At 40.7% G+C, this 27306-nt stretch overlaps 1 protein-coding gene across 2 annotated transcripts; it reads right to left on the minus strand.

Moving 5' to 3' along the window:
* Nucleotides 1-967: 967 nt before the first annotated feature.
* On the minus strand, nt 968-26944 carry gna11b (guanine nucleotide binding protein (G protein), alpha 11b (Gq class)). Of its 2 annotated transcripts, none has more exons than XM_056393772.1 (7): nt 25738-26944; nt 15090-15274; nt 12913-13067; nt 11346-11474; nt 7527-7656; nt 7255-7408; nt 968-6082 (listed from the first exon to the last, which is right to left on the minus strand). In XM_056393772.1, exons 1-7 carry the CDS (start codon nt 25871-25873, stop codon nt 5892-5894), a joined length of 1080 nt encoding a protein of 359 aa, XP_056249747.1. In that variant the 5' UTR covers nt 25874-26944; the 3' UTR covers nt 968-5891. The 2 variants fall into 2 exon arrangements, with proteins under 2 accessions (XP_056249747.1, XP_056249746.1); XM_056393771.1 differs by lacking the exon at nt 11346-11474 and adding an exon at nt 10228-10356 and having other exon boundaries at nt 25738-26930.
* Nucleotides 26945-27306: the final 362 nt, after the last annotated feature.

Genomic DNA, 27306 nt, shown 5'->3' on the forward strand with positions numbered 1-27306 from the left:
TGTGTCTTTTAGTGGTCATTTTGTGCCTAATCAGTCATTCTGCACCTCTGTGTTGTCTTTTAGCATCTCTTTGTAGTCAATTTGTGCCTCTTTGTAGTTGTGTGTGAATACTTGTGAAATGAACATAAAATCACTTAGTACATATTTTTTACAAACACTTTTTCGTACATTCAATTATCAAAAATATAATAAATATATAGCTAAGTGCGTAATGTATGTGTTAATTGGCCTTGAACTAATTAGAATATTATTATATACTATATTGAAATTTATAAAAGTAAAATTAACTCAAAAATCAAAGGACTGTTGACTTAACATAAAACAATTATGTCAAGCTCACAAGGTATGAGTGTTCGTATGATGTTTTTCCATAACATTGGTGTGGACTTTATAATAAAATTTTTTCACAGATGCATTAGGGTTTACAGTGTACAGTAGCCCCAAATGTTCTAACTGTGGGTTGTTGTTGGGTATTATAACTAAATATTAAACTAAAAATATATTTTTTTAAAAATACATATATATTAAAAGAAAAAACAGGATAATAACGAACCAAAGGCCACAGTAGGGGCATCATCGGTAGAGAGTTGATATAATGGAAGCAGTCTCTTAAGTCAGAATAAACAGGGCCAAACTATGGCTTTAAAAACACAACTACAGCAGCACAGCCAGACCCTGGGGGATATTGAGGCAGCCACATTTTTCAGAAGCACCTTCTTGGAAAACACTCAAGCGATCCAAACAAAAAGCCAGCCATATGATAGGAGTTTTTATACAATTCAAGACTTAAAATCAGAAAAATCACATTCATATCTGCTCCTGAAATTTGATACTATATCTTTGCTACCTGTGGTACTGTCTTGAGCATTAAAATTGCTTATTTTAAGGGACCTTGGAAGTATTGCAAGTTACCTCAGACTTTTACAACATACAGAATTATGAAACCCACTCAACACACACACCATCAGCAAGTATAGGAACAAATTTATTTCAATTTAAAACAGATACCTTGTCATTATGTTTCTCTCTTAGAAGGCGGCAATGATCATAAGTCATGTTCATGTTTGAATGAGGATCAGGCAACAGTGGTTGAAACAAATACATGAAACACATAAAAAAATATGGCAAGAGTTATGTAAATCAATAATCGATAATAACCAACTGATTGAACCCCCTTCATCAAGGGCTCTGCTTCAATGAAAACATCCAAGCCCTCACTTCCAACACAAAATAAACAGCACATGCAATTATAATTACAGTTTCTTAAAAAACAGCAGATTATCTTTTAAATCTTCAATCTTAAATACAGAATAAAGTCTTTGTGTGTACTTAATCATCTATCCTTTTAGTCTCTGGTTTGTTTTATTTAAAAAGGGGGACCATCTTGGGTGGTGGTCCTTTTGATGATGACCACAGCGTTGGCACTTAGAGAGAGCCTGGCTCTAGATAGAGTGGGGTTGGCACACTCAGTATAATACATAATTTACATTTGGTTTACATACAAAATAAAGAGGAAAAAACAGCATTTTATACACCACTACACAACTGACCTTCAGGTTTCATTGGAGTGAGGAAAAATAAATCAAGTGGTCCTAAATAATAGTGTTCTGGTAATGTCTTCTTATCATACAGAGAAAGAAAATGAAAAACAAAAAAAAAAAAGGGAACAAGCTTAAGTTTTTGAATATGCACTGACTCCAAACTGATGTCCGAAAGATAAGTTTGATTCCACTCATTCCTACAGGCCCACAGGAAGGGACATCACACAGCCTCAGCCGCCGAAAAGGTCACAAGAGCATATGCTCCAGAACCATAACGGGCCAGCAACGCCATCTGTCATTATTCAAGGCAATGAAAGGCAATAAATAAGAGTGTTGTAGTGAAATACCAGTCCAGTCTTTTCACTGGTTAATGCTCAAAAACTGAGAAAAATGAAAGAATGAGATTTAAGGAGATTTAAGTGTCACACAGACTGCCATCCCTCTTTCCAGCTCATATAAGTTGAGATAAAATGTGTCAAAAACACACTGCACCATGGGCCGCTAACAAGTACCAAACCCACACTTAAAGCCAGTCAGCCCTTCACCATGTGCCAGAGTTGTAGTGTCAAAATACAACATTGGTTAATCACTATGAAAGTGAGCTGCACTCAACACAAAGCAAATCTTAACAGGACTACAGATAAATACTTGGGTATTCATACTGGTATAATCATTCCACTTAAATACTGGCATCCACACACTCTTTATAACAGCTGTTTTAATGGTTGGCTGTCTGCTTCTTTCGTACAAGGTTAGTGTAATTTTTCAGCAGACAAAATGGCAGTTAAGGACCACACTGGCATTTTAACATTATATTTTAGCCCCATTAACCTAGTGTTCAAACATTACATGATTGCTCACCATTTTTTGAATCCTAAGTTTTTAGATGGACTTATTGTCTTTTCAGCAGCTTTTTGTTGGTTTCATCTAAGAAAATCAATTTAGGATTGACACAAAACTGATTTGAGATAGGTGACCCGTTACAGTCCTCTTCATTTTTCTGTATTGTTCATCAGTGCCTATATTCACTTATTTTGCAATCAGGTATTGGCCAGACATAAGCGATTTACATAAACTAGTTTGTCAGTGTCATTATAAAACTTTTACTTAATCAGTTACAAGAAGTCTGTTTTTAATGCCATGGCATGTTACCAGCAGCTGCCTTGAAAGTAGCAAACCAATCAATAAACTGAAAAGTGGTCAACAATAAAGTTTAAGACTTGTAGTGAATGGGGTAAAACATGCAAATCCACCAGTATGGTCGTTAAGATTTCTTGGCTATCAGGTACAACTCAAATACTTGTGAAACATGCAATACTTTTCCTGGTAGTAATGTCTTTAGTGATAAGGTTCTCTACACTGCATGAGGTCTAACAGGTAACACTGTGATACCAATGCAAATAAACATGAAGTAGTGAAGGTCAGAGAGCCAGATACTGGGTCCACCTAATTCACAAAAGGGCCCGATACATAAAGAAATACATAAAGAAAACTGCTTAGTGTTGGTAAACTCTCTACACACACACACTTTATGTTTGCATTAACACCCTGACTACACTTCTTATAGCACATACTGCAAGTAAATCTCCATTTATAAACAAGAATTAGTAGTGGATGACTTGGTTCACTGTGGTCCTGTACTCCAGTCCCCGCTGTCTGATGCCTGATGCACTGTGATAGCCCTTAATGAGGATGAAGGATAAGTCACCTGTAGAAAAGGTCAAAGACCAAAAAAGTATCTGCACTTCACTGGCACTATCAAAGCAAGCCTCAAAAAACTGGAAATTAACAATGCAAAAAACCGACAACAGAATTTTTTGTGTTAAATTACAAATAGCAAGCATGGACCGCATAGGTCTTCAATCACTGATAAAAAAGTCCACCTACGTTCGTACTGTACATTTTTCTAGGTATGCATTACAGCGCTGCGTCTATAAACCAAGAAGAAATACAAGTTTCTTGTTTTTTTTTTGTTTTTTTTTTTTGTTTTTTTTTAAATCAAACAAAACAAATGTGAGGGCTCCTAAAGAAACCAGTTATTATAAATGGATGGAGATGTGATGGCAAGTACAACTGGAAATGTCTCAATAAGAAATAGAAAGCAGAGATAAAGTCCTTACTATACCAGACATTCGTTTTTACAGCAGTTCAGACTCAAGTAGGCTCCACCATGAGAGGAGCACTTCAACATGACAGAATCAAAAGCAGTCAAATTATCAACACCTTCAAACCTGGTCCATAAATTAGATAAATAAAAAAAATCTTTAATTACTCTTAAAATCATCTTGTCACCATACTGTGAAGATTTTTACCAGCCCTAGTTAGTATTACTCTGGAGGCAGAGCTGTTGCAGTAGTGTGGAGTTGTGAGGCTGGTTGGGAGGAACCTCTTTTCTCTGACTATTGCTCCTTGCCGATCATTTTCCTCAGCACCACTCAGCTCTGCGTAGTCCTATTAATCAAGTGAACAAAATCCATAATCACAGTATCAATACTACCATAAATTCATAGGAAAAACTGTATGCTAATGAAATAAGTTTAGTTTTTCTTTTTAGTTTTTTTTTTGTTTGTTTTTTTTTTAGTTTTTTTGTTGTATTTTTTGCCAAAGATGGTGTACCACAGAGCATTTTTATACAGGAGTGTTTTGTGTATATGTATTTACAAACAAATATACACAAACAACATTTGCAGACTTCAGAGTGCGTTTTCTGTGAAAGGTTCATAACGCCCCCCCCCCTCCTCTCACCACTCAATAGCAAGCAATCTTTTTTTTATAAACAAAGTGACTATACAGTAAAAAAAAACAAAAAAACAAAAAAAATAACAGAAGCACATCCTGATGTAATAGAGACTATGTCACCATCAGGAAGTGGGTCTGATTGTACGGCTGAGCGATGCAGGTGTGACGCCATCAGAGATGTTACCGCATGGATTCTGGGCGTGTTTTAATTTACAGCTTTTATTTTGTTGAATAAGCTACTTGCAGCCCAAGCTGCAGATGTGCTCTGTGGGCTGATTAACACTGATGATGACATCACACTCTCCTCCACGTCTGCTTCCACTCAATCAGAGGAGAGCCTGTGTTAAAAAGCAGGGTCCTCTCACCTTCTACTGGTGTTTTGTATTAAGGATATGGGGGTGTTATCAATGGAGCCTGTGAAGGTCACATGGAAGATTGTCCCTGTGAATCCATACAGAAAACATCTGGAGGGGGGAAGCGATGTGATTAACTTAAACATAAAAATACAGAAATCTTTAAAGGATACTTATGTCAAGTAAATTTCTGGTTGCTTCTTTTTTTTGGATGTCTTTGTTTAAAAGTTTTTATAGATTTTCTTACCATTTCTTATCACCATTCCATTTAGCCATTATCTGTTAAATAGAAGTAGACGTAGCAACAAATTTCTATCATTAAAAACATTTTAAAAATCTCAGCAATGAACAGATTTTGATTAGCTATGTCTTGTCCTCTCGTGCTTTTTGTCTTAAGTGTGTTTACATATGCATTTACTTCATAATATATATATCTATTTTTTGCGATTGCGATGCTCAAACTGGTGGGTACATTCATAGATGCGAGGTGGAGACAGAATCCTCAGCCCCATCCCCTTGCATCCTGTGTGAAACCTCACATCCTGTCCAAGTCACTCTGAAGTATCTCAGCATCGAGCCGCTGGTCCTTGGGTGTTTTCAGCAGATACAGAATTCACTTCCTCCCACACTGGCAGAAAGGAGATGACGGAGGATCTGATCTCACACCAATGAGGGTCAACTCCAGAGGGCCAAAGGGGTTTGATGCTGCTATTCACCAAAACACAGCTCCTTGCTAGTCAATGCTGCCCCAAATATACACACACGCACACACATACGTACCACACACACAAACACCAAAGTCCCCTTCAGTCACTGTACAGCCCGTGTGAAAGGTTTGTGTGCCAGATGAAATGTGCCAGAGCTAGCAGCCGGAGCCAAATCTGACACACGGAGCAGCTTTGGGAGGAGCGAGGATTCTGACACAACAAGCTGCCGAGCGAAGGAGGAAGAGGGCGAGCTTTGGTGAAAGAGCAAGGGGCGGCGTTTGCAGGTGGGAGGGTCTGTGAAAGTACTGTACTGGGGGGGGGGGGGTGCAGGTGGTGGGGGGTGGGGAAAGGAAAGGTTCTATTAGAATGCGTGTCTGCTTGTGTGTGTGTGTGTGTGTGTGTGTGTGAGAGAGAGAGAAAGTGAGTGTGTGAGTGAGTGAGTGTGTGAGTGAGCCGGCATGTGCTGTGTAATGCATGTGGAGCTGAGTGCACACTTCCAAAGAGGTGTGCATTTGTGCAATGGGGAGGAGATGTGCGTCGTACGTGAGCCCTCACACCAGGTTGTACTCTTTGAGATTGAGCTGTAGGATGGTGTCTTTGACAGCTGCAAACACAAAGCGGATATTCTCAGTGTCCGTGGCACAAGTGAAGTGAGAGTAGATGATCTTGTCGCTGTCTGGGTTTAAGTCCACAAACATCTTGAGGATGAACTCCCGCGCTGCCTGTGCATCTCTCTGGGGACCTGAAATTTAGACATGGAGGAGCACATGTAAACATGCATATACTTCTCACCACAAGGACGGTCATTTAAAACACATCATAACATCTGTGTCTGCATCACTTTCACACCTGTGTTGCAGTTCTTTTGCTCCATTGTTACCTTTTGTTTTGTTCTTTTTCCTGTTCACACTGACTTATGACAAACTTACTCAGTGGTGTAAACATAAACTGATATGGACCAACTTATCCATGGGACAGTTTTGTGACATCATCATCTGCACCACTTGGACCCACATGGGGATGTTCTCATGCCAGTAGTGACAGAAGAGTATGCAGTGTTGCACCTTGTATTATTTATCTTGTCTGGTGTCACAAAGACCTTGCAAAAAAAAAAAAAAGCTCTTTATGTGTGTTATGGTCAAAACTACAAGTAAACCTCATATATCTTAAATAATGCATGAAGCTACACTGTTTTGATTGCTAAAAAGCAAGGAGTAGGAAAGCAGCTTGACACACTTGGGTTTGGACTTCTTTTCACTTTCTGATGCATCAGAGAAAATTATGTCTTTTTTTTTTTTTTAGAGAACAAATGGGCAAATATTCACTGCTGCTTTTTTTGTCATATATGGTAATAAACAGAATACCTTTGAATCTTTTGATCTGACTAAACCTGAAGATGCCGCCTTAACTCTAAGTAATTAAACTGCATTTTCACAGTTGTCTGACTTTTACATGACTGAATGATAAATCAGTAATGAAAGATTGATTAGTAATGGAAGTCATCGTTAGCTGGAGAGCTAATATACACCTACATCGCTCATATACTGTAGGTCTGGAGATTGCCATCTTGACAGTTCCCATGATTGGCAGATGGATTTAATAGTTGTCTGGGTTTTGAATACAGGCTAAAATCTAATATCTACCATCATAAAATCCAGTGGTTAATCTGCTTTGCTGTCACACCACAAACAACCCAGACCAGAGTTTCAGGCAAAAGTGATGATGTCAGTGTTGTTTTTCTTGAAAAGACTATGATCAAAAGCAATTTCAGACTAGTGCACAACATCCACATTCACGTATTCTGTCAGAGGGGGTGATTGCAGACTTAAAACTTCTAGAGGGAACCACACACAAAAAAAATGCGTCAGATTAATCAACACACACTCATATACACCAACGTATAGATGATCTCACCATCGAACTCGGGGAAATAGTCCACCAAGTGTGAGTAGGAGATCTTCTCCTCTAGCAGGTCCTTCTTGTTGAGGAAGAGGATGACGGAGGAGTTTTGAAACCAAGGGTAGGTAATGATAGTCCTAAATAGAGCTTTACTCTCCTCCATGCGGTTCTGTTGTAGGGGAACAAAAGTGTGAGAAAACTCAAGTTCTCCGGCAGAGTGTAATTTTTTTTTTTTTTTTTTTTTTAAATCAATGGTTAAGTTGTTGCAGATATATTATTTCACCCACCTCGTTGTCTGACTCCACCAGGACCTGGTCGTACTCACTCAGCGCCACAAGAAACATAATGGAGGTGACATTCTCAAAGCAGTGAATCCACTTCCTCCTCTCTGACCTCTGACCCCCTACATCCACCATCCTGATGGTAAGATGAAGGTGAAGAGGGGGATAACAAATGAAGAAGCGAGACGAAAAAAAAAAACATGTCATCAAATAAATCCTGGTGTCCTAGTTGATGTTAAGTGATCTAACTGAAGATTAGAGGCCACAATGAGAACTCAGTGTTTAACAGGACAGAAGTTCAAACTTGCTTTTAGGACAGTGCTTTGTTGTTTTCACCGAGGTTTTGAATCCATCAAGTTAGATTTGGTACCAGCACCAAATCATGAACCCTGTATATTCTATGACATTATAAATACGCTGGATTATGACTCACTTTGTGCAACATAATGCATATACAGCAAATTAACTTTACAACAAAATGTTTTGGTCCAGATTAGTTTCAGGCCCAGCAGTCCTGAAGATATTTTCCGGTGTATGTCTTCCTTAAACATTTTCAGCACATGACCCAAATAAAAATACAGTCTCTCATCCAGGGACGCATGAAAGCATATTTTTACGAATGTGTAGGGAGACATCAGAAATAGGCCTATCATTTATTTTGGGTCCTCACCATTTGTTTAAAAAAGACCATACTGCAGTCCTATTAACGTTATTTTTAATAATCTTTGAACAATTAGCAGTTAACTGAACAATTAACACCTGATGGATTCAAAACCTCAAATTCACAACTTCTTGGCCATGATTTTTTTTTTTTTTCTTTTTTTCCCCAAACGTGTACAGTCATCTCTATTTGGCAAAAAAACTACACAAACTACAAATAAACCAGAAATAAATGTGAACTATGAAAATGCTTTTGTCCTTCACTGTGAGTGAGTCATGCAAGCCACTGCAAAGATGAAAGCTTCCCAATTAGGACAGATCAAGGACCAGGAAAACCAATCAGTTTGAGAAATCTTATCATTTTCAGTCTGTCAATTCAACATTTCATTTCCTGCAAAACCAGAAACTACACAAAAATGAAGTATAGTAATATGTGAATCTGGTTTGTATACAAGGAAAAATCTTATTTAAATTTAAAATGTTAAATGGATATTTTCTGTATGTTAGTTCACATAACACACCCTCCCCCTGCCCCCGATCTCAGAACACTGTACATGTATAAACAAAAATACCCAACCGATAAACATGAATTTACAGATAAGACTCAACTTTGGTCAATAACCCACATCTTGCTGTATAAAAAATTGTCTATACATTTGTGCATCCAAACAGTCCAAACTGAAATATCTTACTGGAATTCTTAAACTGAGTGGCATTCATCTGGTCATACAGGGAGTCAAAATTACATCTGATACTAGATCAGTGGGTACTCCTGTTTATGTGATACGGTGAAAGCTTTCTCAACCCATTCTGGTGTGTGTTTGATAAAGCACCACACAACAATCGTTAAATTTTGAAACAAGACAAATGGGGGAGGGACATAAAATGAAGGACAAAAGTAGAGATGGCTAGGGGGTACAGGCACAAAGGGTAGAGGACAGACAGAGGGCAGGAGGCAGAGTTGAAATGTTGATGAAAGAAACAGGGGGCACCTCTGATGGTGGGATCCTTTTCATGGCAGAATGACGCCTCCTACATCACCTAACGAGACACTACAAGCTGAAGAAGTATGGCATTTGTAAGTCATGCGAGATTCACTAACACCACTAACTAAGCAAAAATTGGCATGAAAAGTTTGATGTCAGGACATGTGCCTGCAGGTAGACAGGCTGGCATTCGCTGAAGCGATTCATGAACAGCAATCCTGACTGATGAGATGTGTGAATCCTCGTAAGGTTTCAGTTTTCCCAAGCTTCTCTTTGGCAAGGTCACCCTTCACTCATAAGGGAGTTTAGGGTCCCAGTTTCATTAAGCTTTCATCTGTGACAACTGATTCAATAAAATCTTTCACGTCAGGAACCTTTTCCTGTCAAAGCCGGTATATAAATGGCACTGGTGCTATTTAATGCTTCATAGTGCGTATTTCGGTGCACCTCTGGATGCACAGGTGCAAGCCTCCAGACCAGGTGCTATGTGGTCTCTAAGAGAGCTGCACAATTCACAATACAAGGGTGCCCCCTGGTGGTGGCCCAGTCCACTGTGGTCCACAGAGAACCGGGGGCCAATATAGGCCCTGCAGGACCTGCCGCCCAAAATAACATTCCTCCACCGCGGAGAGGACGACCTCGTTTCTTCTGCCAGCCGGAGAGGGAAGGAGGAGAGGAGGAGGAAAAGAGGAGGTGACCCATTTACAGAGACCGGGCACCAGAATGTAGGACTTTGTGTTCATTAGGGGGCTGTGTTATGTGTGGTATGATTGCTGTTGGTGGCAAGAGGTAAAAGAAAGTGTGGGGTCTATGGAGACACTATAAAATGCTAATGACTTGGTTTTTATGATTGGAGCGTTAAAGAGTAGGAATGGGAAAGAGACACTCAAGTCAAATTTATAAATCAAAAGTCACAGGTTACAAGTTCTTTCCATTAACAGGGAGGACAAACAACATGGTTTAATTGGGGCTTTGGACAAAAACACATCAAATGATGTATGAGTTAATGATGTCATGACATAACACGGAGGGACTCAGCCAAAAAGTGGCATCTTTTCTACCTGAAAATGATGCTTTGCAAGTCGAAGGGGTACTCTATGATTCCTGTAGTGGGGATGCGCACCCTGAGCACATCCTGCTGAGTGGGAAGATAGTTGGAATCTGAAATACGATCCAGATCGGTAAGATAACTACAGGCAGGCCGGTGGAGAAAAAGAGAGATAAAGAGAAAAAAAAAAAGACAGGAAAACAGTTATATAAAGCGTGACAGGCAATTACCACAACCCCCCCTGCCATTCCAGGAAGTGTGGATCAGTCCTGTTGAAGAAGCTTCACAGAAAACGCCACATCTCAGAAACAAAGGGCTGTTAGTGTCACTGCTCCACCAAATCTCTTTATCCATAAACCAACACAAGACCTTGGAGATTAGCTGTTAACTTGCAACTGTAGCTTTGAGTTTACTTGACTCTTTTTAAATCGACAACAATTTGCTGTGAGGTCAAGTAGTTTGTGGATTATGTTGCAGACAGTGAAGTGGCATCAGTGACAGTAGTAGCAGTGATTTGAGCAGCAGAAACAGCAGCACCTGCAATCAGATAAAGAAGGGTAGGACAAGTATGATATCAAAGACAGCAGGAAACATACTCCCTACTTTCTATTTCCAAAGGCATATAACATTTCAAATCTACTAGATTTCAAATCGTGCCAATTGTCTCACACAATCTCCTGGAGAATCTTTGACATCACTGTCTAATCCTTCTTCATCTGGTATTTGGTGGCTGCTCCCCACACGCTATAGTGCAGCATGTCTGGCCTTAGTTTTCATCCTGGGGTCAGAACCTTAATACAACTCTGGACACAAACCACTGTTCTAATCAGGTTAACCAGCCTGGCCCTCAGGCTCATTTAATCTAAACACAGCATCATTTTTATTTTCCTCTGAAGGACGACTGTGTCTTTTTACCCTAATAATGTGGTGGCATTTGCAAGTTTGTAACAGTGTTGTGATTGCACTGGAAACAAATCATCTGGTTAATTTTACCTTTTTTGTCAATTTTTTATTCAGCACAATTTATAAGAACTAACCCCCTCTGAACTAATGTGCTAATATCCTGACAGTCATCAGTGGTTTCTGTCCTCTAACTATGGTGAAGCTGCAGTCCTGGTGCCTTAGGGGTACCTGAAGATGACGTTCTCCAGGTCAAATGGGTACTCTATTATACCCGTGGTGGGAACACGGACCCTCAGCACATCCTGCTGGGTGGGAACATATCCCTCCGCAGTCACTCGGTCTATATCGCTAAGGTAACTGGAGATATATATGAACAGTGTAGATAATGCTGAAATAAAGACATTCAGTAATTTTCTTGTCTTTCCCAATTTCAGAAACATGCAGGACAAATACATAGCTAACACATTTACCATCATATTGCGCACACAGCAAGCACTCCTGAACACATGCAGACTTGAAGCAGCTTTTAACTGTAGTACAGAAATTCTACAACCAGGAGGCACTATAAAGTGACTGAAGTACCTTTGGCCATTGAGCCTCCTGTCACAAATCATTACAATGGAATTGTATCAAACGCTCATAACCACACGCTGAGAGGCTTACACATTTGGCAGCAAATAAAGTGGAAACAAAATGAATACACCTTGACATTTCTTAAAAATCTGTGGTTATTACCGACATTCAGACATTAAATGTAAACCTTCAATTTTAAATTAAATCATAGTCGTTTTTGGCTTATGTGTGCATAAAGAAAAGGAGCCACTGGGGAGTACACACATTTAACCTTAGCTGTGACAATATTAGATCGGACTGTGTGTATTCTGTGTTTATTTCTGGAGTATGCTCATAGATGGTAACATGTAGTTTATAAGCAGGTTAAATGACAAGCAGGATCGTGGCTTCAAAGTCACTGTTCTGCTCTCTATTATCTGGATGAGACAGCATGGGTGAGGCCAACCAGTCGTCTCTCAGGTGCATGAACCCAAATGACACATTGCACTGCTATCAAGTTATCACGCACTTATCATACACTGTAAATGAACAGCCACAGTGGAAAACAACCAACAATTAAAAGCCAAATAGTGGCTCTTGTATAATTTTTCATATAAGATTATTAAATTGTGTAAGTAGACTATTGAATTTTGAAACCTGTCAACCAATACTTTCTGTGGATAAAAGGCTAATGTGCTGCCCTGCCCCAGCATACGTTACATAACCCACAGGGTTATTAAACACAGGTATTTACGACAGAACATACACACACAACCTGCCACAAGCCACACATCTCAACCCTAATTACTGTGAAAACTGTTGTCTTGATCTCTGGAGACATTTCTAACTCCCTGTTACACATAAATTAAAGGGCCAGTTCCCCAAAATCATACAAAATATATTTTTCAACTAAGCTGTGCAGATAGTTTCAGTGATCAGACATTATCGTTTAAAAGTGCTTCTGAAAGCAACAGATATCTGTAATCAGCTACAACTACTGATTTTGATGAAGTGACCCTTTAAATTTCATCTGGATGCAAACACAAGTTCAGTCACATTAATTAAAGCACAGACACACCATTTTAATCCCTCATGCATATGTGGTTGCCACACACACACACACACACACACACACACACACACACACACACACACACACACACAAATCCTAGACAGACATCATAACAGTTGTCTATACAGAGAGGCACAAACACAACAAAGAGAGACAGACAGACAAACGTACTATTTAGTGGAGTCAGACAGCTGGTACTCTCTGCGGCGGTCGTAGGCCTCCTGGATCCCCGGGTCAGCCCACAGGCTCTTGATAGCTACAATGTAGGGCTGGTCAAACCCATTGATCTTCTCAATGTCCACCTCCTTCACGAGCATGGCATTAGACTGGGAAGACACAGGTGAGAAGGTGAGATTGGAAAGCAATAGGACAAACAGAAAACGAGAAAAAGCTAAATGCAACCAGATTTATTAAGTTACATATTTCCTAAAACTTCCAGGTGAAGATAATTTGCATATCTGTAGATATGTTTCTGTTTAGACCTGTTGGCTGATCCTAACCACCCACTTATTTTACTTATCCCAGATAAAGTTTCTGCTAGACAAACTGAATGTGTCAGTTCTTGTTCACCAGAAGATTTTTCCTGTGAAAGATCTACAACTGACTAACGGGAAAAATAACAGATGAAGAGGTTGGAGACTGACACATGGGCTAAAAAGAGCAGCAAAATGGACATTTAATGATATGAAAATGTCTGATAAACATTGTGAAGAATTTCTTAAAAGGTCTTAAAAAAGTTATATAGATATAAATAAATAATAAATAAAGCTATGGGCAAAGGTCAGCCATGTAGAATGTCCAACAGACATACCATGTGAGACACTCATCTTTACACCTTTACATAGTTCATCTAAAAGGGGCATCCACTCCCTCACTATTCAATGTTATTCGTAGAACTTGATAATAGATGAGTGGAACAAACATTTTATTTTCTAAACTTCACAGTGGTCTTTTTATAATCAAATTATCTTTACAGCAGCTCCTCAAATATCGCTATGCCATCTGCTTATATGGGGCCAGTTCGCTGTACCTTATGTCTGGTTTTCACATCTGGTGCACTGAAATGGCTGCCTCAACCAAAATGTTTCTATCCTTCCTCTCTGTAACATTTTCACTGCACTTAATGAGTAATTCTTTTTTCTTTTTTTAGGGTGACCAGGTCCTGACACTACTTAAACCTGCACAAAAGCCTTGTCAATACCTTCTCCACTACCACCCCATTAATGACAATATGACCTTATGTGAACTCGTAACCCTGCTTCAGTTAAAGACGAATTTAAACCTGTCAACTGAAGAAGAAGAACAAAAACCTGGTTGATGTGTACATATACATACTATAATCAAACAAAAGTAACTATGAATAAAAGTAAATATGCCTCTTACTACTCTTACCAAGATGAAGATATTTTAATTCAAACAAATTGTGATTTCAGTTCAGGACTACTACTGAACAGTACTTTTATTTTGAATAAGGAAACAGTAACAACAGTAACTTACACACATTTCATTTGGATATATTACGTGACAGTTTTTCTTGTGAAACGTAACCGTTAAACTGATGCAATAATGCAACACACGCTGAAGATGGCCTTAAAACTGTCAACATTGACAGGGAAAAACTGTAAATCTGATTTATCCATCTTCATTCTTTCTTGTGGCATATAATGAGTGGGTTTCAAATTTTAAACATTAAATTGAACATTTTCTTTTGACGACTTCAGCTAAGTGATGTCTCTTACTGAAAATATTTCTGTCACCACATTATTTGTGGATGCCAACAGTGGCAATAATATGATCTTGTTACAGGAAACATCATTTGCTTCACAAAAATTAGGTGACGATACTGTTCATTCATAATGTAGATAGTGATTCTAAATCCTGATCCTTATGAAGGTAGCATACTGATGGTCTATCCTACTGAATAGCAGATCACATTCACCTTGCATCCCAGGTGTAAATCAGTACTCAATTAGAGGTTCACAATAAAAGACCAGCAGGGCTCTGAGGACTGGAATTGTGAACCACTGTAGCTTATGGTAATAGACTATAATTATGTTGTTGTATTGTGCCCACGATGTCGGTAAATATTTCATTTTCAGTCATGCTAATGTATTAAAAGCAGCCTATGTACAAATACTCCAATATTATATCTGGAGTTTAGTTTGGATGTGTTGTGTGTCCTGAAGCTTGCTTAAAATATAGACTATTTTAGATTGTGCAGATAAACTGTGGTCTTTCAGAAAATCCAACCAAATGGCATACAATATCAAACACTGTGCAGAGTAGAAGATACTTTGGAATGGATGGTAGGACTTGTATAAGTATGTTTTCTGCGGAACAGTCCTTACCCGATTCTGTTCAAATTTGTAGGGGATCTTGAGGGTCTCAGTTGCCCGGATCATGGCCTGCATGGACGTGAAGACGTTCTGGTAAACAAGCCGGATGAAGCCTCTCTTATCTTCATCTGAGTATCCGGCTCCATGGATGATCCTCATCTGCTTGATGAAGGTGCTTTTGCCACTTTCTCCCGTACCTGAGTGGGACAGAGGACACATAGAGTTAGAGACAGGGTGCAGCAAAGTTACCTCGTGGACGAAGTGGTATAGCGTTGCAAAGCCATGTAAGGTCTGGTCTGTCATCACATCCAGAATACCAAAAGAAAACAAACAAGAAAGAAAGACAGTAGGTGAAAGTGAGACAGGAAACTCTCTGCTTCATAGAATGAGACAGAGTTGAGCAAAAGCCTGTAGAAATGAATGGCATTCTTCATACACTCACAGTATCAAGTCCCTGGCCACTCTGGAAATCACCAATTATAATAATACAACCAGTGCAGCAAGTGACAGTACATTAGAAAGATTTGATTACACAGAACACAGAGGTTTTAGGTAATAGGTAAACTCTCAGTCTTTGAGATTCTCATGTAAAGGATTAACAGCATCTGAGAAAGATGAAAGCCAATAAGTACAGAATATTTTCTTCTTCAGCTACGTTTTGTGATTTTTTTGTCCAATAACTATAAACAGACATTCATGGATCAGCCCAATAACTACTGTATATGTGGCATCTTCAAGTCAGCAGTTTTCAGTACAAATGGACACACAGTGACAAATTATTATATTTATTTCTTATTTATCACACACTAATATGTAGTCTACCTTTGATATGAATGAGGTGGAGAAAAGAAACACCTCAATGCAATTCAACAGCACCACAAACTATATCAGCCAATATTACTGTAAATTCAACACCTCACCTCTTTTTTCAACAAAAAAAAACAGCATTATAACTTTCATGTAAGTAGTATTTATTACACAACTGTTGTATTATAATGCATTAGTTTTAGCTAGGTGTAAATAAAAAAAAGGTATCTGTATCAATATTGTGATTTAAAATGACTAAAGTAGTGACTAAAAACTAGAATTTTTCTATCGTATCAGCCCTATTCTGTGCTAGACCCCGTCCCCTCCAATTAGCAGTTAGCTCAATTTGAAATCAGGCTTCTCATTTGTGCCAAGATGACTAAAAGCCAAATTTGTAACCAAAGACAGATGCCCCATGAAAGGCAAAAATCACCAAAACATTGATGCCAGTTGAAGAGATCCAAGAACACGCTGCAGTCTGTTTGTGTATCTGATGTTTAAGTACTAATCATTCATTTCTGTTAATCAATAAACCAGTCAAATCCGCACAGCCTGGCCCAAATGAGGCCAAAGTATCTAGTAGGTCTAATACTTCTCTGAAAACTTGATTACTGTGAGATGCCCATCTAAGTCAGTTTCACACGTTATGAAATCCCTCCACTGGGATTCCAAGTTGATTAAGTAAACTGGTTACGACTGCTAATATGTCAAAGCTTCTTTGTGCGACATCAGGATGTTATCAAACTGTTTGGAAAGCGAACAAATCAAAAATATTTCTAGAAAGAAGCGGAGAGACGAGTGGCAGAGGATACAAGCTAATTTAATGAGGATGATTAAACAAATTGCCCTACATTTAAGGATCTGACACTGAACTGCCTCTGCCAAAAGGTGACAGTAGGGGTCGTTGTCAAAAGGCTGCATTCCTTCAGTGATCCTCCTCTGCCCGCCTGAGTCCATATCTGGATGCAAGATCATTGTAATATTTCAAGTTGTGTCAGGTTTCCAGATTCACACATATGGTAAAGAAAGAATGGTGCCCAAGAAAAAAACTATATATGTAACTATATACTGTTATAATGTACATTTTACGATTATTCTGTTTCTATTGATGCAAAAAGATTCTTGATTTCAGTCTCAAAATATAAATCTCTGCATCCAGTAAAACACTTGTTTTTGAGCTTTTCAAGATCTACAGTGACTGCCAAATAAACCCCCAACTTGCTGGGGGGGTTCTGTTGGGCCTAACCCACATTTCACACTAGTCCTCTATGTTCTACATGCCCAGAAACGCCACCCTCAGGCCATCCAAAAATAAAATAATAAAAAAATAAATAAATTAAAAAAAAATAATAAAAAAACAGAAGAAGCTGATGGCATCTCAAAGCTCAGTGAAATCAAAAAGGATCCTGCACATCCATAATATCTGGCAACTGAAAGGGAAAGACGAGGAGGAAAAAACACACACAAACACGCGCGCGCACGCACACATACACACTCATCTCACCACCACCACCTACATTCAAGGTTTTTGAAGAGCAGCCATATTTCCGTTACCATGGCAACCCCATCCTCTGTCTCCCTCTCTTTTTCGTTCCTGTGTGTTTTTTTTCTTTTTTTTTTTTTTTTTTAAACCCCTCCCACCCGCCCCTTCTCTCTCCTCTCTTTCGTAGCAGACAGTAAATATAACTGTGAGCCCCTCAGGCTTGCTCTGTGCTCTTCATCTTTTGGTGCACCACAGAGAAGAAGGGCCTCAGCTCCACAGAGACTGGGGGGGAGAGAGAGAGCAGGTCTGAGGTCAGTAGCAAGGGGTTCCTAACACCAAGGACTGTAAAAACGGTTGGCAGAGATAGCTGCTTCACTGCTGATGTGGGGTAGAAATACCTTAATCCCAGAAACAAAATAAGGGTTTCAACACCGTGTCCATAAGGGGAAATGACCGTCCTTCATTTGAGGAAATATCCAATTTTGTCCAAATCATTCAGAATAAAGGTTTTTATCTTCATTATGTCTCCTGGATGAATCAATGCATTGCAGTGGATGCTGCACATTGACGCCTACAAGGTAGTCGGTCTAATAAAAACTGTGATTGTCTAGCTAACAAAAGGAGTCAAGTATAGAGAGTGTATTCTTTGTATTGGGCTGTGGCGGTAGTGTCCTGGTAGTGACTACAGACAGCTTCAGCAAAGGAGCAAGAGGATCACTCTCCAGCTTAATGTCTGATTTATTTCTCGTGACCCCGTCACAAGATCTCCCTCCACTATGTTCTCTTAACTGTCGTGTCCCTCTTTCACCAGACAACACACTGCGGGCCTCTGTCTTCCCTTTTTCCTCCCCAGATTGTACCAGCGCCAGCCACAACCATTTCCATGCCCTCACCAGCTCTCCCCCACATATACACTACACGCTCTTCCCCCTCCGTCACAACCCCTCCTAACCTCCCTTAGGCTAGAAATATGCCTCTCCATTCTCATCCCTCTCTGTCAAGAATTTTGGATATTCATAACTAGAATCCATCCATTCTTTTTTGGTAATGACCTAGAAAAAGGAGGTCACCTTTTAATAGCTCACACACTACTTGGGTTTGATAATGCTTTCTGTTCTAGGTAGCGACGAGTGTGAGAGAGAAAAAGACAGAGAGCTTAGATTATGCCCAAATGCAACATTGCAAGGTACACTACACAGCCCACACACCAACACTGGTCTTTTGTGGAGCCGATGTGTTTCTTGGAACAGAGCTAAGTCTCAATCAAGGGTAACCCGACGACAATGAACATTAAATTAAGACTTGCTCTGAAATGCCAAATTAAGAAGAGCCAGTGTGAGACAGTATGTAAATAGTAACAGCTATCCATCATGTAAAGACATCAAACACTTCACCTGTATCCTCCGTTGCCAGGCTATCTTTCATAAGCCTTTACATAACGCGACTGATGTCAGCTTGTGACACAACACCTGATGGACTTGACACACCACTGTCTTAGTGCAGCAGTTTTGGTTGAGCCCAGGTTGCCTCACCGTCATTTTATCTGACCGTGCCTGTGTCTCTCTCTCTGTGTGTGTGTGTGTGTGTGTGTGTGTGTGTGTGTGTGTGTGTGTGTGTGTGTGTGTGTGTGTGTGTATATAAGGCCTGCTTTGTTTACACAGTCTGCTCATATCCTATAATTCTTCCGTCATGCTTCATATGCAGGCATGGCCGGCCATTAAAGGCCTCATGCACAAGCAGGGCCGTGCCTGCTAAACCCAGCTTCCCTCTGCAATGCCTGTCGCTGCTTTCGATGAACAGGAGAAGGGTATTATCAGCATCATGGTAAACCTGCATGCAAATACGCATGAAAACATAATTGTCCATTGGCATGAACAGTGTTGGCTTATCTTGGTCTATGAACTGTCCTTTCAGGCAGGGCATGGCAATCCAATCTCAGCGAGAGCGAGAAATTTGCATGGACAGAGCAGAGGTTAAAGTATTATCAAATCCTCAAGATTGGCATTATAGATGTTAGCCTTTTTATTAGAGACCTGGAGAGATACTTCATGAATCAGACAATCACAAGGCCAATCGAAATGAAGCGTGGGTCTCAATCTTTCACTAAATTCATCTTGGAAACTGGCCTCTTTCAGATGTACAAAGGAAAGGGATTGAACCAAGGCAGCCTGGAGCTACGCAACACACACACCAGCTGCCTAACCAACTGTGGACACACACAAATCCTGTGGTCAACCTCAAGGCATGGTTGTTACCTCCACAGTGATGGCCCATTTCTTCCTGCAATGACCTCGGCCGTGCAGACAGTACAGGACTCCAGCAAACACACACACATAAGCATAAACACACACCAAAGAGGACTATTTCTCTCTCAGCTCTATTGCATCTTTCCAGCATGTGTTGCTTGCTGTCAGGATCTGCTGCATTGTGCTGATGTCTCTGCATCTGCCGAGTGCTCCATACGCGTTGGTGTCAGAGCTGTAAATTGAACATACATGCTATAGCATGCACTGCACATAATACACACAGTCACACCTCAATGCAATCATTTGACCAACTTAGGACAGCTTTGTCTGTTCACCAGTGAGTATGCGCTGAGTGCTGTTCTGGTCGAGTGGGTGTGGGTGAGCGAAAAAAAAAAAAAAAAAAATCAAATACTGGCTTTACAAAAGATTTGGAGCAAGCAGCAGTATTTTAGTCTGCAATACACACACTGTGCTCAGCTGCTTCTCACTAAAAACAGCCAAATCCTAGATGTTGACATTATTTCTTAAGCCACAGCACTTATTTTAGGGGATCTCATAACAGATATTCTATGAGATTCCATCGCTCTGTGTCCACACATGGGCAGGAAACATACATTGCACATCTCTGGTAAACCAATTTAAGCTAACCTTCTAACCTTAACCCTTTAGGTTTTCACACTAGAATTCACAACCACATTGAAAAGCCTGACATCCTCCAAAAAAATGACATATGTAAGCACGGCCTATCATTCCAAATCTGACATGAAACTGAAAAATGAAGTGACACAAGTTGAAACGGTACATCCAGAGAGAAGTGTGGGCTTTACTGTACGCAGCAGCTGGTGGGAGTAAACAGGAATGAACATGCCACCCTGTCAGCAGAGAGGGCTGAGGAAACTGGCAGTGACCAGAAAGGCAGGCTACGTCCCCCGTCCTGTCTGGGGACCGGGGGTAGCGGCAGTATGTGGGACAGTCACCATCTAGCCTCATTCACCCCCATATCTCCAGAGAACCAGCCATGACCCCATTTAAGAATGTGTGTGTGCGTGCGAGCACGCGTACCAGTTCATCTGTGCACTAGAGAGCAATATGAGCAACTGTGTAAAAGACACCATGGCATAGAGAGAGACAAAGAATGTGTGCAAGGCTGGCTGAGGCAGGGCGACTGCCTGAGCATTTACTGCAAACAAGTAGGGATGTAGAGGGAGTCTGGATGGAGAAACCGGATATGTTCTGTTCTGTAATGGAGAACATGCACTGTGTGCTTACTTCACTGTGCCTTCAAGATGACTGAAGTGAGGGGTGACCCTTTGACTTCCATTGACTTGGATTGATACTGAAATTGTACTTGTACATTTTGACTTCAGAAACAATCCTGTCTGGCTACAGGTCATTGAACAGAGTGAAGAGAAAAGGATACAACTTCAACAGAATCCAGAAAAGCATTCACAATCAAGCTCTAATACGTGGTCATACGTATAGTCCCTAATCAATTCATTGCTCTGCATTGCGAGTCCATAACAAACATTTCTAAAAACACAGAAGTATCGCACAAATAAGTTCCAGTTTTTCCAAGGCCTCACACATATTGCATGACACACAGACAATAATCTTTTCTGAATTCTCAAAGCTGGGCGAAAACAAAAGCAGTGTGTATAAATGAATTTCCAATAAGTTAACTTTTCATGCATTTTTCAGGAGAACAGAACATTAGATTTTTTGTTTCTCTAAAGTCACATACAGGTTATCTTTGGGGTGCCCTTGTAGCCTACAGATTTAAGGCTGTCAACATTATAATAAAGGCATGCAATGACCCAAGAAATACAAAACATACTTGGCCTTAAGGATAAGACACTGAACAGTCTTTAGGCAACAGTGGTTGGTAGTATCAGTGGTTTACAATTATGTCCTGCAAGTAAAGAGAAAGAACATATTACATTCCTTCTGCACATTGATGTTCTTATGAAATCTCAAGTTATACAAGTATCTTTCTGAATGACTGTTCATTTGTAGCAATTTTGCAGCCACCTTCATAACCACGTGTTCAGAAACAATATGGTTGTAGAAGTGTTTCAAAGGGGCTGTGTCAATGCAGAAGGATTTACAATTGCAGATCTGTTTTTTGAAGACATTCTGGGCTATTTTCCATTAAACTACATTGAGAATAAGTGACAGCTAAGTGCACTAGATGCTGGGCCAATTTTCTGGCTGATATTAGGTTGCTATTGGTGCATGTCAAGTGATAATTAACAAGAAACTGCAGAGTAGAAATGCAAAAATATGTCTGAGGTAGTTTAGAAACAGTCCTTCCATTACATAGTTTGTCCACCAGAGAGAAGTTTATTTTTCAACTGAAAAAATATCCCATCCAGTACATAGCTTGGTCACAATTCCTAAATAACCATATTTAAGAAATCCTTATCAAAAGTTTGTGTTCATGTAAAAAGAAGAAAATTATTAGCCAATATTTGTTATTGTTTTATTTATCAGATTTTCTAAATTGTAAAAACCTGTCTCATGATGATTTCCATATTTAAAAGCATTAGATTTGACCACAACAAAGATTTCATTAATAACCATAATGACCAAGCACATAGCTGCACATTCACTGGCATTAAAAGTACCGTACTCACAGACACACAGACACAGACACACACACACTGAGGAGTTGAGCTAGAAGATCCCTATTGCCATATATGTTCAAAATAAAGACGGCTTGGCGAGAGAAGGAAGGTCAGCAATAAACATCTGAGCCTAACCCCTGATCCTCTTCTTGGTTCAATCAGACTGTTCCTGTGAAGGATGTCTTAACCTGGAAACAAGACGTTCTGCTGAGACAGGGAGGATCAACAAGAACAAGTCAATCAATGAGGATTTGGCAAAAGACTGTACATTAAACCCACGCCTGGGATGATGTGCTACCATGGAGCCAACTTTTACCCCAGTCAGACCACTTTCTTAAATACTGCATTTGATGACCAAAAATGCGTTGCTGACATCATTCTAGGGATGTTTTACTGATCACCACATATTCTGTTGCTCAGATTTCATGTGTAGGCCACCCCCCCCCAAAAAAAAAACAAAAAAAAAAACTAATGCCAACTGGTACACTGACAGCTTGACTGTGAGCTTACAGTTTACCTCGGTCAGCACTTTGAGAAACCCTAAAGTGTTTGCCCTTCCATCTCACTTTACTGACCGTTCACTCACTCCAGCGGTTCATTTACCCTATGCAGCAAAGGCCACAGCTCCTGGCCCACTGTGTTTTGACCAAGTAGAGGCAAACCACTGGTCTGTGGAGCAGGAAGCTGCTGGTATGGCCTGATATGGCCCTCAGTGACAGGCAGCCAGACTGTGGGCACTGCTGCAGCCCTGGCAGAGCTGTTATTTTCTGACCAAGTGGCTAAGCTTGAAGTTGTAATAGCTTTTACCTACAAAACTAACCCTAACATTCACCATCACGGTATTCTTAGTCTGGAAACCTCATGCCTGTGTCTGGCATAGCCACATAACTGCTTTGTTGAGACATGGCTATTATGGCAATGCACCCTGGCCATATTGTAAACTTTGCCAGGAAGGGAGAGCGACACAGAGGAGGGTGGACCTGAACTAATGAGAGAAACACTGTTGTTGTTGTTGTTAGGGGAATGCCACAAACAAAAATAGTAGGACCTGTTACATCAATCTAGAGCTGAAAAGATTAATAATTTAATTGTTTAAATAATTTTTCAGTCAAGAAAACATTCTCTGGTTGCAGCTTCTTAAATGTGCTGCTACATTCCTCTGTTTTCCATCACTGTAAACAGATTACTTTTCATTTTGGACCTCTGAACAGAAAACATAAGCTGTTTAAAGATGTCACCTTGGACTTTAGGAAATTATATTGATTGTATTTGAATCTTTGATTGTCTCGTTTTTGTCCGAAACCCCCAAAACAATTAATTTAAAATGATACAAAAACAACGGAATAGTTGCAACACTGGAGTTCTGTGTACTGTACATCAATCATTCTATAATAAAGCCAGACATACAGCATCAGATGTGAGCTGGATTTTGGATACCTTGAAAAGAAATCGCATGATTGCATGCCTCCACACTAAAATATTTCTGTACTCAAGCTATAGCAGTCTGCAGTGACACATTATGTACAACTAAAAATGTTCATACTTGGCCAGAAGGAGCTACTGGATACATTGCTGCAAGCCCAGCTGAAATATACAACCTATCTCCTGCACATGCACTGAACTGCAGGGTAGCTAATGACAGAATAACTCCCACAATATTCCACCGAGATGGCTAAACGGTCAGTACTCATTATGCATCGCAGTATCACTTTCCCTCTTCTGTAAAAATACACTCGATGGAACACAGTGGGTAAATGTTAAGAAAGAGAGATTGTCTTCATCCTCCGGTGAGGAGAGGCAAGCAGCTCACTGAGGGCTGTGGGCCTGAGAATAATGTCAGGGGATAATAGGAGTCAGTGACATCTCAAAGTCTGAGCAGCGGATGTGTTTAACCAAGCCTATTAAGACCTGGACTAATCCTGCCTTACACGTCCTTATCCAGGCGTCCACTGACAGCCTTAACTCACACAGGATGGGCCACTTACAGCATGACTGATTGCAGTTCTTGCTTGCTTTCAGCCTTTCAAACTGACTTTTGTTACGCGACTGTCAAAAACAAGGATATACTGGAAACACTATCAGTACAACTAAAACAATGAGCACACTTGTGTCGAATGTAAATGATTGCCTGAATCCTGAAATCTCTTAAAATCACTCGGTGAAGCCATGCATTCATTGATCATTTGACAGGAGAAATGCGACTGCAGCACACCATTTCGAAACCGCCACACAAAAACAAACACCCTTTCCACCTGTTCACCTTGGCCGCCAGGTAGAATAGAGTGCAATAGCGATTAAAATGTATGACACAGATTAGAATATGTCCCATCGACGGTATGACTCTAGTGTGGCCTACTTCTCCAAGCTGAGGTATTCAGCAGGGAAATGAAAGGAGACACACATGTCAAATAACCAGGGCTGCTTTTGATGGGCAAGAAATGAGAGCAAACGTTTTGAAACTAAGGATGCAACCTAGATAATTTTAATTGTCCTAAAAATGGACTCCTGCTCTTTTTTTCCAAGGAGCTTTCACACTAGAAATCTATTGAAATCTCTTGTTTTCAGTGGCTGAGGGCTCACATCATGCACATGCGGTTAAAAGTTAGCCTGTTAGAATTTGCATGCACACAGAGTACATTTTCCTGAAAGCAATGCAAGTACATTTTGTGGTAAAGCATAGCCTATTGTTCTTCTTTGTGTCCACAGAACTATGAATCAATGCAGTACAGAGCAACTTATTCAACAGCAGCTCCCACCTGCCCACACACCAGCTATAAAAATAGCTAACCTACTCAGCTAGACTCCAGGATGAGGGGGCAAATCCCTCAGTATCCTTGTCCACTAGAAGGGTAGATTTGCGACACTGGGTGCACACTAATAAATAAGAGAGGTAGATAAATGAATGAATGAGCACCAAGCAAGGTCTAGCTGAGGCACCTCAGGCTGTACAAATGTTATGCAACCTGGTGAGCAACAGTGTAAAGCAACCCAATGCTGCTGCTGCTTCTTCTATTATCAAGTGACCATCTTCACCTCTTAACCACCAGCAGCTAACAAACCACGGTGGCAGTTTTGAAGCTGACCAAATGAATAGCTCGAGGGCTAGTCTATAAAGCCAAATTGGCCCACTGACTAGCATGTGGTAGCATGTAAACGGTGACATCTTTGTAACTTCGATGCCAAATGAGCTGTTGTCTGCACACCAATGCAATACACACACACTCGAATAAAGAGACTGTATCGGTGGCAAGCCTGTTCCTGCAGATTTGCACCTGGGCAAGACAGCTCACTAACTGTAACTCAACAAGCTACAAGACAAGCCACGCATTTCGGAAATCATGCCATAACGTTACTCACACCGAAACCAGGCTCCCAGCTAGCAACCTTAACTAGCAGCATATTTGCTAGCGTTGCCAAGAAGGCCCAAGGAGGTTAGTTTTGCATGTAACGACACAAGACAGTAAAATAAAGGGGTATATGAGAATTAGCATGCTACATACCAAGAAGAAGTAATTTTAGCTCTCTCCTGGAGTCTCGCTTGTCTCGGCGGAGTTGTTTGTCAATTTCTGCATTGATTCGTTTCGACTCCTTCGCCTCTTCGCTCAGGCAGCAAGCCATCATGGACTCCAGAGTCATCCCCTCTGGTTTTGGCAGCCCGGTTTTATACGGGACCCGACAAACACTTGCCCACGGTTTCGGCTTATCCCGAATCCCCGGTCCTCGCTTCGATTTCAGACGAGGAGGAGGCGGTCTGTCGGGGCTGGACGGATGGATGGATGGACAGGACTGGGGGAGGGGAGACTAAAGCTAGGGGCCTCGCTGTCAAGTTGTCCCCCCAGCCGAGAACAACTGCGACTTCGCCCGGGTGTTCTCGGTAAATCACGGGAGATTCGGACAGGGGAGGGGAGTCAGGAGACGGCGGGGCCTCCCCGAGATGCTCTGCCTTAATACAGATAGTATTAAAATTACTGCAACTGCCACAGATTAGCCACTTAACACCTGGTTTATATCATTAACCCGCTCGGTCACTTGGTGGTCCAATTCTATCTTTTCGTCTGTCACTGTGGTCCAATTCTGTCTTCACAATCCGCCAAAAGTGGTACAAAACTGCAGTGTCGCGACATCCAAACCCGTAACAGTTGATATCTGTGCAGTCTCTTCAACGTCAGCGAGCTAGTTTACGCTAGAAAAAAGTAGTAGTCCTTGCTAAGAAGCTAACATTAGTGATAACCGTTATTGCACTATCCACGCCGCAGCAATGCGTCCGTTCTCTAACTAACTACATTAGCTAACGTTAGCTAGAACAGACGTAACGGCTATAAAAGCTGCCTTGCTAGCCCGCTAGCTCACTCAACAACGCCTCAGCTAATGTTGTGTCAACCCGCAGTGATTGAAACAGCAGGCTGGTTGAAGGAATTTGTCCGCCTAGCTAGCGATAGCAGGACAGCACCCCATCACATCCTGACTCATTTTGACGGTAAAACATAAAGGCTACGACCACAGCCTCAAAGAGGAGGATAAAGTGCGTGTCGAGCCGGCGGCTTTTGCCAGAAATGTATTCACTGCAAACAGCTGGCTTTCGGATAGCTCGTCGCTGGAACAAGGTGGGCACACATACACAATCACACACATACACACACACACACCAACCCCGATGCCAAGCAAGGAGGAGGAGAGACTGTGCTGTTGAGTGACAGACGGAGGATTGCATGAAACAGGTTTGTGACAGACCAATTGCATGAACGAGGCGGATCCTCGGGGTGGGATCTGATTGTGAACACTCAAGTTAGGTCGATGAGATGCAAAAGCCAGTCTGTATGAACTGGGAAACGCTGTTATTTTAGTTCTTATATGTATCCTCGGCAATGTATGTGTGATCACTGCTAAACCAAGTCCAACACCTGCTGCATGTGTGCTGCACAATATTCTGTACTGCTGAAAAAGATCTGTACAGTATAGTACAATATGTAGATCATTAAGACAGAAGACATTTCAACAAGCACTCCCCATCACTCCATCAATAACCTGCAGTATAATGCAAGCAGCATTAGACAAGACACATTATTAGT

This window comes from Seriola aureovittata, chromosome 13, assembly GCF_021018895.1.
Source record: "Seriola aureovittata isolate HTS-2021-v1 ecotype China chromosome 13, ASM2101889v1, whole genome shotgun sequence".
Taxonomy (NCBI): Eukaryota; Metazoa; Chordata; class Actinopteri; order Carangiformes; family Carangidae; genus Seriola; species Seriola aureovittata.